Source organism: Nyctereutes procyonoides, unplaced genomic scaffold (genome assembly GCF_905146905.1).
Source record: "Nyctereutes procyonoides isolate TBG_1078 unplaced genomic scaffold, NYPRO_anot_genome, whole genome shotgun sequence".
Lineage (NCBI taxonomy): Eukaryota > Metazoa > Chordata > Mammalia > Carnivora > Canidae > Nyctereutes > Nyctereutes procyonoides.
The window spans coordinates 17,354,734-17,366,645 of record NW_026575042.1 but is presented as its reverse complement, the minus strand read 5'-3'; the positions used below and the strand labels follow the sequence as shown (position 1 = coordinate 17,366,645).

At 37.0% G+C, this 11,912-nt stretch overlaps 1 protein-coding gene across 1 annotated transcript in view; it reads right to left on the bottom strand.

Annotated features, from left to right (window-relative positions):
• Positions 1-735: 735 nt before the first annotated feature.
• NEK10 (NIMA related kinase 10) overlaps positions 736-11,912 on the bottom strand; it is a 221,021-nt gene continuing 209,844 nt past the window's right edge. Inside the window, exons 35-38 of the mRNA XM_055321516.1 lie at positions 7,826-7,934; positions 5,816-5,868; positions 5,675-5,730; positions 736-1,565 (exon numbers count right to left, since the gene is read on the bottom strand). Of these exons, the coding sequence (XP_055177491.1) occupies positions 1,517-1,565; positions 5,675-5,730; positions 5,816-5,868; positions 7,826-7,934 (267 nt within the window). The 3' untranslated portion in view covers positions 736-1,516. The remainder of the gene's footprint in view (positions 1,566-5,674; positions 5,731-5,815; positions 5,869-7,825; positions 7,935-11,912) is intronic.

The following is an 11,912-nucleotide window of genomic DNA, read 5'->3' as shown; positions in this document are numbered from 1 at the left end:
TGTAATTGCATCTGTTATTTTACAGTGTATTTGTAATCATTAATTTGGCTTAAAGACAAAGATTCATTGGCAGTTTTCAAAGGCATTAGTTAAAGGAAATTTGGGTATCATTTAAGTGTTGAACATACAAATTGTAAAAGCAGTATAGATTCACAGAGATTTTCCATACTATACAAAAGGTTATTATGTTTCAGCCATTGTAAATATATTGAACTAAATCCCCATACTAAAAATATATCAATGCAAATAAAGATACCAGGACTCAGTGAGAAGTAAATAAAAAGCCTAATTTCAGCCTTCAGATTACTAGTTATATAGAATTAAAATGTTCATTAAGCAGAAGTGCAGTCTGGCTTGGCAATAAGGGCATTTCTGGATGGTACACCAGTTATAAGCCAGTTGAAGAGATGTTAGCCCAATAAGAATCTAGAAAATTTTCATCATAAAGTCTCCCTACATAGGAATGGAACATTATTTGGCATTCTGACTTCTTGGGGGTTTTTTAGGGATGCCTCAACGAATAAATAAAGGACTTATATTTTATTATATAACTTGTTTTCATTTCAAATTCCCAAACAATAAATATTTTAAAACAATATAGGCGATTTTAGTGAGAAGGGACTTAGAATAAGGAATATTGCATGTCTTTCATAGATTCTATGAACTCTTCAAAGTGCTCTAAAAACACTATGAGTTTGATTAGCAGCAAAGCATTAGCCTAATCAAAACCTCTCCTCCCTCTCCATATATATATATATATATATATATATATATATATATATATATAGTATACACACACACACTGTACAGCAATATATTCTATTAGTTTAGCTTACATCCAACAATTTGACAGCTATTCCCAGAGTCTGTGCAAAGGTTACAAATACTGTCTACTGTCTTCAGGCCACTAGCACCCACTGGTTAAGAGAGGACCAATCCTTTCCTTAAAACAACAACAACAGTAACAACAACAAAATTCAATTACCTATTTTGAATTTCTTTTAAAATAAAAAATAGAGGTGAATACAGTGAATTGCCCAATATATTATTACTCTGGGGTCTTTAATATTCTCTAAAACTATTTTTATACATAGAAGGCTAGATGCCTTTAAACATAGTTTCTGTAATCCTAAATATAAAACATTCCATTGAAAAAGATGACATTTTGTTTGTTTTTTTTGGTTGTTGTTTCTTTTTTAACTTGGAGGAAAGTTCTGTGAGGTGCAAGTTTTCTCCCCACAGATGAATTTTGCAGCATTTTCTCCCAGGAGTACACTGAGAGCCCTGTCATCCTGTGTCTACCGCATCCGAGGTAGCCTTCGAACAGAGCCTTCGCATGCTGCCACGGCCACATAACCTAGCACAGGACCTCCAGAGAGAGGCCCTGGTGGTTCCATGGCATCTTGGTCTTTTCCACACTCTTCCAGCAGCTCCCAATCCTTGGGCATCTGGTAGAGCTGAAGTCTAGAACTTGAACTTCACTAGGAAAATGAAGTCCATTCAAAATGCAGGGTTTTCATCTTTTGGTTGGGTGATTCTTGGTCCCCCATGGATAGGAGTGATATCTAGAAGATTCAGAAGTGAAAAGAGTTCTTTATAATCACATACATTTGACTTCACACATTCAACTTCAAAAGCAGCGGCTCAGGGATATATGTAAATAGATAACAGTGAAGAACAGGTGATTCTAAACATAATAGAATGGGGCATTTTTAGAAAGCCCCCTTTTGCTGAGTCTTTCTCAAATTACAAACTCCATTGGAAATGATAATCCTTTATGGAAAAACAAACACCTATTCAAAGTAGCTTGTAGTATTAAACATTTAATTTACATGTTATCAGTTAATTGGGAGAAAAAGCAATGCAAACTGTAGATTTCTTCTTCTCTTACAAATTCTACTTCTTTTTTTTCTTAAAGATTTTATTTATTTATTAATGAGAGACACAGACAGAGAGAGAGAGGCAGAGACACAGGCAGAGGGAGAAGCAGGCTCCATGCAGGGAGCCTGACGTGGGACTCGATCCCGGGTCTCCAGGATCAAGCCCTGGGCTGAAGGCAGGCGCCAAACTGCTGAGCCACCCGGGCTGCCCTTGAATTCTATTTCTTAATACAGATTTCACTGTTAAAAATGTTAACATGTACTCCTAAATTTATAAGGAGGATATGCCTGCCATCCATTCACCTGCAGGATTCAAACAGTTTTACTCTCACAAACAACAATGATAACATCAAGGCATGCAAGGCTATCACCTTCTGGTAAGGAAGCTAACTGTTTATGAATGTATAATATAATTAATCATTCACCCCTGCAAATGATCAAGAATAGTGTGCTTTGGGCTGGCCATGTTTATTCTGACTTTATTTCATTGTCTTTACACTACTTTCTTCCTCTCCCTTCCTGGTTGCCTAGAAATGAGGAATCCCCCATTTTGCCTAGGGCTCCCTGCTGCTATTTCTGTTTCTGTTATAATTTCATTTTTCTAACACAACATTATTGTGCCTAAGATAGTCTTGCTAACCAACAATCCTAGCAGTCTCCCCATTATTTAAACCATTACAGGAACTGTCCCAGAAGACAGCTAGTAGATAATGGTTTTATCCTGAGGCTTCAGTTTGATGATGGCATCTCTCTATCCCTAACTAAATATTCACTCTAGGACCTAGGCTAAAAATGTGCTGTGTCTTGACTTCATGATCTAGCTGCCGTCTGGGTGTTTGGTAGATACATATAAGTTTGAACTGTCTCAAGTGGTAAACATTAGTAATACAGAAATTATGTATGCAGTTCTCTGTGTGACCAAGATCACTATAACATTTTGCTATGACAGTGACAGTTAAGATAATGACAAAGACAATGAGAACAACAGCAGATCTGGGTAGATATTGGTGACTGGTAGGTGATTTAAAACACTGTTTCCCATTTCTAACCACATCACTAGGGCAGCTTTCTGAACTTGTATTCCAAGTGAAAGACTGAAGAAATACTGGAGTAAACAAGATTAACAGATTTCTTCCTTATAGCACATCTCAGACTCTGTAATATGATGTGTGTCACCATCCTCTAAAAATGGAAAACTGTACTTTCAGAGTTTCCCAAATATATTTGATCATAAAACTTAATTTTTCAGGGAACATCTATTAGCATCTTTGATAATATTGGCTATTCTATGGAACCTATTAGGGAAAATATTGATTCTAAATCCCTGTTCATGTCCAGTGATATTTAGCATCTTCAATCTTTCGACTATGGAAAAATCATCACTGACATAGCTGATTTGATTCATATTTGAACTATGTGTATTTCCAACCTGAGAACTCTTAGATGCTTCTAAGTGTTGGCTGACTTATTTCTTGGTAATTAATTTGGAACACCAGTAAACAAGTATTTAAGCACAACCAAGTGTTACTTTTATTAGTAAATTGTGAAGAGTCTTCTCTCAAGCTATATTCTATCATTGTTATAAGAAGATGAAAAGGGAATATCATGGATATAAAAATTTTTTGTGAGTGATTCATTTTAATTTGGTGCATTTTAAGAAAATTTTATATATGCTACATCCAAAGTATTTTTCTTGAACTTGATCATTTAAACCATGTCTCCATATTCTATTCACAATTCTGAATATAACTAAATAATTTTTTGTCTTCATTATTAGGCATCTTTTTATCTATTAGAATGAGAAAATTTGCAATGTCTTTTAATATAGGAGTGAAGCTTTAGAAATAGAAATGTTTGAATTTTTTAAAACTTAGGGATAGAACTGAAAAGGGATAAGTGTAAATTTAAAAATAAGACTAAAATTATTTTTAAGGGAAAATAAGTGCTCTTGTAAAAGCTTTCTTAACTATCTTACACACCTCATTTTTTACTGACAGTTAGTGCAGTTTCTGCAAAAGTATGAAGCCATTCACTGCCCACAATCCTGGGTCTCTAAGAATATGCAGATAAATTATGACAAAAGTAACCTTTGCCCCAACTCCAAGCCAAAGGCACTTAAAATAAAAAGGGGCTAAGAGTAAAAAACAAAGACACTTCTCCTAACAATGGAAAGCTGGATGTACTCAGCCCAAGAATAGAAAATGAAAATTCAAAGTCTCTCCAGGGAAGGTGGGAGGAGAGCATTTATGAAGACAGTGATTTCTATTAATAATATACTTTTGGAAAATGAGAATTATTCATTTCTCTGTAGTTATTAATCACAACAGAACTAAATTGACAAAGGTAGTATTTTGGAAATATATTATCAAGCCAAAAGAGCAAGCAGTTGAATAATCTTATTTGTGATTCATACGAACAACTTGTTGAAATAAAGGAAGCATAAAAAAAAAAAGTTGGAGACGGAGCTAACCTCAAAAAGAATCTAATTTCCATAAATAACATAACAGCTCTTTAGGTCTCTTTCTCTTACCCAGACTAATATCTTTGGGGACGAATTCTGTAATGATTTAAATAGTGTTCACAAGATAGCTTCATGGCCAGAAAGGAAGGCAGTTCCTTCAAGCATAAAAGGCTACTTTGAAAGAACAAATTAAAGCAACTTGGAGCCGCATAGAATGTGGATGTGGTTGCTTATGACCAATTTGATGATTCAGTAATGAGGGGGCTCCTTGGGAAAGTTGAGGGACAACTCGCTCGTAGACACTGTCAGTGCCTACATCCTCTCATCCCTGCCACTTTGTAGCATGCTGGCCTGTTTTCCAGCTGCCAACACCTGCATTTCTTTTCCTGAGGGTTTCTCTGGCCTCTGAAATCTGTTCTGTTCATCTTACAGAAGACCAGAAATGCCAGGGAACTAACATTCTCTGTGAGAAAGGCCGCAAAATATAACCAATGGAAATGGTAGGACAAATACCTGGGCTCCCTCAGTCCCTGAGTGGGTTATCTGAGGTATGTATTCTGTACTTGCTCTCAGATTTCCCCAGTGGGATCAAGTCCTAGTCAGCCACAATGGTAACTCACTTGAAAATGAAACCTTTATTGAAATATTTCTTCACTCCCCTACCAGTGTTTCCCAGAATTGCCTCTAAAGTAAACTAACTGCACTCAAAACTTTGTGGCCAACACTATGCCCAACAGTAAAATGCAGGAATCAGAAATGCACAGAAGTGATAAAACACTATATTTTTAGAGCACAAATAGTGCTTATGTTAGAAGATAATACACAGCCCCAGTAAACTGAGGTTTCTTAGTTAGGCTAAGCAAATGGTAATACATAACAATAAATCCCTTTTCCACAAATACATCTTAAATTCACGAGAAGTAATTCTTTGTTTAGTCGCATTTCCCACTGCATTCTATACAAATAAGGGGTAGATTTCAGTGATGGAAATCTGAGTTTACAGCTCTACTAGAATGGAAAAATGTTTAATTTTAAAGAAAATCCTAGAAATGCTTTTCCATTTCATTATGTTTCTTATTTTTTTCTGGAAGTAAATTACCACTAAGCTATCACCCTTTCTTTTTTTCAACAGAGAAACAGCAGCTGCATCCATACAAAAGATAGGCAACATACATTCTACCTATGGTTGTATCTAGCCTAAGCCAAGATATTTTTTAAAAGTATTTAAAATAAAAGTTGGAAAAAAAAAAAAGTCTCTGTAATCCAGAATAATCAGCTAACATCCAATGATCCAATTGATCCTTCACATTTAAAAGAAAAATCTAGAAGTCACCTGTTAGATGTAAAGTTGTAATAACCACTTTCCTCTAGGACTTCTTCAATCACAGTCTGAAGTCAGAAAAAAGAAATTCAGATTAGTATTGCATTAAAAGCACCAAAATGAAATTGTTCAAAGGTACTGCAAAAACCTCACCTGCATCTGTTCATATGTTATTCCCTCTTCTGAATCAAAGCTGGTACGCAGACCTGAAATAGATAGGGTATGGAAAGTCTGACCTTTGGTTCACATTTTCTTAGTTAGACTTTGTTGGTAATTACAACTCAACTGTAGTGAAAACAGTTTAGTTGTGATGAAGATGAGTACTTAAAAGCACTTTCCAAATGATCTTGCTTTGAATATTCAAACTCTTTGTTTCTCTTCCTCTAATAACTGGCTGCTTTGGAGGCAGCCATAACAAAGTAATATACAAGGTTTAGGGGCATTTCTCAGTGTATAAACTGGGCCATTAAGTAAGAGAAGCGTGTGTGCCTACACATGAGTGTATGTGCGTACATGTGCGCACATGCACAGGCAAGGTAAGGCATATTCCAAACACAAATGACCTGATGGGCAAGTTTTCTGATTAAAAACCTTTCCTTAAGCCACAAGGAAAACCAGTAAATATGTACTAGAAAGAAAATGAATTCTTAGAGGGAGGCAGAAATAGACAGTGAAAAACAACGAAGACCTGGCCCTTACCTACAACTGCCAAGAGAGAAATAAAGTGTACTTAGTGCCAGAAGGCAATACTTTCTCTGATGTGTGTTCTAAGGATGATATACCAGCACCTAGCCCAACTGAGTGCCACCCAAAGCAACACTGGCCAGCTTCCACTCTAGTCAATCAACACGTGTTTGCAGGGAGGCCCAGGAGCCCCCCTCCACTGAGCAAAGACAAAGGGATGGGTTGAAGTTGAGGTGAGGCATGAGGCTGATGAGTCAGTCCTGGCAGTTCCTCTTCAAAGCTCGGTGCCAAAGTGTCCCCCAGAGTGCCTGCAGGCTCTGCTGTCTGAGCCTGCGGCCTGACTGCTCTGAGGAGACCGGCCTGTTCCACCCTGGGGTGGCACCTCCAGATGCCCTGGACACCTGTCAACTGCCTCTCAGGCCACTCAGAGACTTCCAGCAGAGCTCTTGGTTTCAACAGAATCACTACTGTAAGAAGTCTGCCCTGCCCTGGAGGCACTTTTAAAAGCAAAAGACTTTAGAAACCAGTTTATTCTGATCTTATGGGTTTCTCGGGGATTATTTTAAATGTAATTCTGCCTACAGGTTGGCTTTAACCCAGGAGTCCAAGAGGTAGGGAAAGCTTGAGAATCAATACATGAAATAATTTGCCCAAATTGAGGAGGGGATGGCGAGTCCCCCTTTCACTGTCATTCCTATCCCTGACACCAAGTGACCTAACTAGTTGGGATTTGAATATTATTTAGGAACTCTGAATCCTCAGAGTGGCTTGAAGGCCTCTTCTTAGAGTTCAATTATCACAAGAGTCACATTATCCTGTACCCCTTCTAATGGCCAAGCATTTTTTTCTATGTTTACATTGATCCTCATTATAATCTTATAATGCCAAAGACCATATTTACTCCCATTTTATAGGCAAGGAAACTGAGGTTCGAGAGGCCAAATAATTTGCCCAAGGTCAAGTGCTAAATGTTTGAGCTGAGGTTCAAATTTGGGTATCCAGGTTTTGAGAATCTGCACCTTTAATCCCCATGCTATATAGCCTCCCGATGAGAGATTTATGTAAAAAAGAAAAACAAATTAAATATGTTTGATGTGGATTCTTCAGATAAAGTTTCAAATGTTCTCCATTTTAAATATTCAAACTCTTCATTTCTGCCTTTTATCTCCCTGGATGCTTTTGGGTATTTGATTTTCCCTCATCAGATAAGAAGAAATAGAAGGAAATACAATTCACCCACACAGATTCTGCTGTTTGTTTATGGCATTAATAAATGATCAAGGAAGCTGCCACAACAGGGTAAGATAAATTATAGGGAATTTCTATATTCCTACTGTATATCCCTTCTAACCATTGCCATAGATAATCAAAATAAGTTCTATTTTCTTTTAAATTGAAGATAATCTTTTAAGGATAGCTGTTGATCCAAACAATATATATCTTTGTGAAAGCCTGATTTCCTGTGGTAAAGACCATTACCTGCTGGTTCGTCTGGGGACAGGCTGTTTCCACCTGATGAATGATGTAATAAATGGTAATCTGTTGTGAAAAAGTTGGGCTCGATTGGTTCTGGAGATCCCTGAGATAACTGGAACGGAAAAGGCAAAGCCACAGGTTATTCTACAGTCAGAAGCAAATGACAGGAGACCTCTTTCCCTATGTCTCAGCATGGAGAATTTAGTGCTTGTGGTTTTCAATCTCTTGTAAATAGATAAAGGCACATCTTCCTTTCAAAAGAACTTATAAATCAGAAGCAGGCAAATTACAGTGAAAGCAAGGTAGACAATTCCCTGGTCACATGAAAAAATAAAAAGAACTCTGCACTTTATGGCTTTATGAGAGCAGGACAAAAATGGATAGAAAAATAATGGCATAGGTTTGGGACATCAAAATGTTATTTGTATCAGGCATATGAAGAATAAACTCCATTATTCAGCAGAACAATATGTTTAGCCCACATCATCATTGTTTCTCACGCATCTGTTTTAAACAATGCCTCCTTGCTAGACTGAGGCAAACAAGTTTCTTAAGACATTTTTCTAAATTACTATTGCTTAATTTTAATCTCCAAACATGAATCCCTAACACTCTAAAGAGTAATTCACTAAATGACAGACTTTATTAAGATTCTAATTGTTTAATGCTCTTCCACAAATCTGAATTTTTTAAGTGGAATTTCAGGCTATAAACATTTCTCAACCTTCTTTTACCTTTAATTCCAACCAGCACTTGGACTGGTCAAGTTTTCATGCCTATATTAATATAATTTTAAAATGCCAATTCTTATTAATAAACCAGAAACAACTGTCACAATTTGGACTATGCAACAGTAGTTACCTTGGATTCACATACTCTGGTCATGAATTAAAATATACCATTGTTCAATCACTTGAGAAAACTGGCAGTATTCATTAAGATTCAGCAACATATGTCTACTGTATGATCTTGCATTCCAACTCTTAGGTAAATACACAAGAGAAATGAGGACTTCTGACCCAAAACTGGAGAAAATCCAAATGTCAACAGAAAGAATAGGTATATTGTGGTGTGCTCATCCAATGTGATTCTTTAAAGCACACACACACACACACACACACAAAAAAAAAAAAAAACAAAGAGCAGCTACATGAAGGAATGTTAAGCAAAAGAAGCCAAATAACACCAAAGAAGACATAATGTATAACTTCACGTATAGGCATTTTCACAATCAGACAAAACTAACCAATGGCAATGAAGATTAAGATAATGATTACATTGTGGCAGAGGACTAGGAAAAGGCAGGCAGGAGCCTTTTTCAGTACTGGAAAGGTTCTATAGTGATACAGGTGGTAGTCACCCCGGGGGAATATGTACGTAAAAGTCCATGGAGCTGTACAGGTACCTTACTGGATGCATTATGCACTTTATACCTTAATAAGAACATTTTATATGAACAATTGATAATTATTCCATCTGTGCACTTTGGACACTACTAATAACAAATTATTTTTGTGTTTACCAGTCTCCATGTTGCCAATGAGTATTACACTCTAGAAAAAAACTATGGTGCCATTCTTTTTTATTCTAGAAAATTTATTTTCCTTCAGTGACAAATGATAAAACTCACAACCCTTCTGTAAAATGACAAGATTATAATATATTGTAATGCGGGAAGATCTGATAGTCACATGCTTAATAACATTCTCAACACTGCTATTAGGATGCCACAGAGGTAGGCCTAAACACTGTATTTCTCGCAGCCAAGCCAGTAGGTTGCTCAACTAAGCTTCTTAATATCTCTTGTAATGCTGAAAATGATTTCCTAGTGTTGCCTTCCAAATGACTTCAGATGGGATTGTTTTTCATGTGGTTGAGCATAGGAGTAATTTGGCTGCCTGAAATGCTCATCCTAATTATAGAAAGCTTAGTTAAGTCAACTTAATTATTAGGTAAACACATTGGAATCCTAACTCCTTCACAGGCAGGATGGTGTTTTAAACTGCATAGTAAAGTACATGAGTTGTGAGCTGGAAAGGTCGAGATAGCCATTTTATGAAGACAAGGATATGCCCTTTTCATTGATTCAAACCTTAAGGAGAGGAATGTTCAAGGTTCCCTATGCCTCTTACATAAGCCATCTCCTTCAGCTTAAGAACTGCAAGCCCTGCATGTGGATGTCCAATTTTTCCCAGCACCATTTAATGAAGAGACTGTCTTTCTTCCAGTGGATCGTCTTTCCTCCTTTGTTGAATATTAGTTGACCATAAAGTTGAGGGTCCACTTCTGGATTCTCTATTCTGTTCCACTGATCTATGTGTCTATTTTTGTGCCAGTACCACACTGTCTTGACGACCACAGCTTTGTAGTACAACCTGAAATCTGGCATTGTGATGCCCCCAGCTATGGTTTTCTTTTTTAAAATTCCCTTGGCTATTCGGGGTCTTTTCTGATTCCACACAAATCTTAAAATAATTTGTTCCAACTCTCTGAATAAAGTCCATGGTATTTTGATAGGGATTGCATTAAATGTGTAAATTGCTCTGGGTAACATTGACATTTTCACAATATTAATTCTGCCAATCCATGAGCATGGAATATTTTTCCATCTCTTTGTGTCTTCCTCAATTTCTTTCAGAAGTGTTCTATAGTTTTTAGGGTATAGATCCTTTACCTCTTTGGTTAGGTTTATTCCTAGGTATCTTATGCTTTTGGGTGCAATTGTAAATGGGATTGACTCCTTAATTTCTCTTTCTTCAGTCTCATTGTTAGTGTATAGAAATGCCACTGACTTCTGGGCATTGATTTTGTATCTTGCCACACTGCCAAATTGCTGTATGAGTTCTAGCAATCTTGGGGTGGAGTCTTTTGGGTTTTCTATGTAGAGTATCATGTCATCGGCGAAGAGGGAGAGTTTAACCTCTTCTTTGCCGATTTGAATGCCTTTAATGTCTTTTTGTTGTCTGATTGCTGAGGCTAGGACTTCTAGTACTATGTTGAAGAGCAATGGTGAGAGTGGACATCCCTGTCTTGTTCCTGAGCTTAGGGGAAAGACTCCCAGTGCTTCCCCATTGAGAATTATATTTGCTGTGGGCTTTTTGTAGATGGCTTTTAAGTTGTTGAGGAATGTTCCCTCTATCCCTACACTCTGAAGAGTTTTGATCAGGAATGGATGCTGTATTTTTGTCAAATGTTTTCTCTGCATCTATTGAAAGGATCATATGGTTCTTGTTTTTTTCTCTTGCTGATATGATGAATCACATGGATTGTTTTACGTGTGTTGAACCAGCCTTGCATCCCGGGGATAAATCCTACTTGGTCATGGTGAATAATCTTCTTAATGTACTGTTGGATCCTATTGGTTAGTACCTTGTTGAGAATTTTTGCATCCATGTTCATCAGGGATATTGGTCTATAATTCTCCTTTTTTTGTTGTGTGTTTGTCTGGTTTTGGAATTAAGGTGATGCTGGCCTCATAGAACGAGTTTGGAAGTACTCCATCTCTTTCCATATTTCTAAACAGCTTTAGTAGAATAGGTATGGTTTCTTCTTTAAACGTTTGATAGAATTCCCCTGGGAAGCCATCTGGCCCTGGAGTTTTGTGTCTTGGGAGGTTTTTGATGACTGCTAGACCACTATCTTGCACCATACACAAAGATAAACTCAAAATGGATGAAAGATCTAAATGTGAGGCAAGATTCCATCAAAATCCTACAGGAGAACACAGGAAACACCCTTTTTGAACTTGGCCACAGTAACTTCTTGCAAGATACATCCATGAAGGCAAAAGAAACAAAAGCAAAAATGAACTATTGGGACTTCATCAAGATAAGAAGCTTTTGCACAGCAAAGGATACAGTCAACAAAACTAAAAGACAACCTACAGAATGGGAGAAGATATTTGCAAATGACATATCAGATAAAGGGCTAGTTTCCAAGATCTATAAAGAACTTATTAAACTCAACAGCAAAGAAACAATCCTATCATGAAATGGGCAAAAGACATGAACAGAAATCTCACAGAGGAAGACATAGACATGGCCAACATGCACATGAGAAAATGCTCTGCATCACTTACCATCAGGGAAAT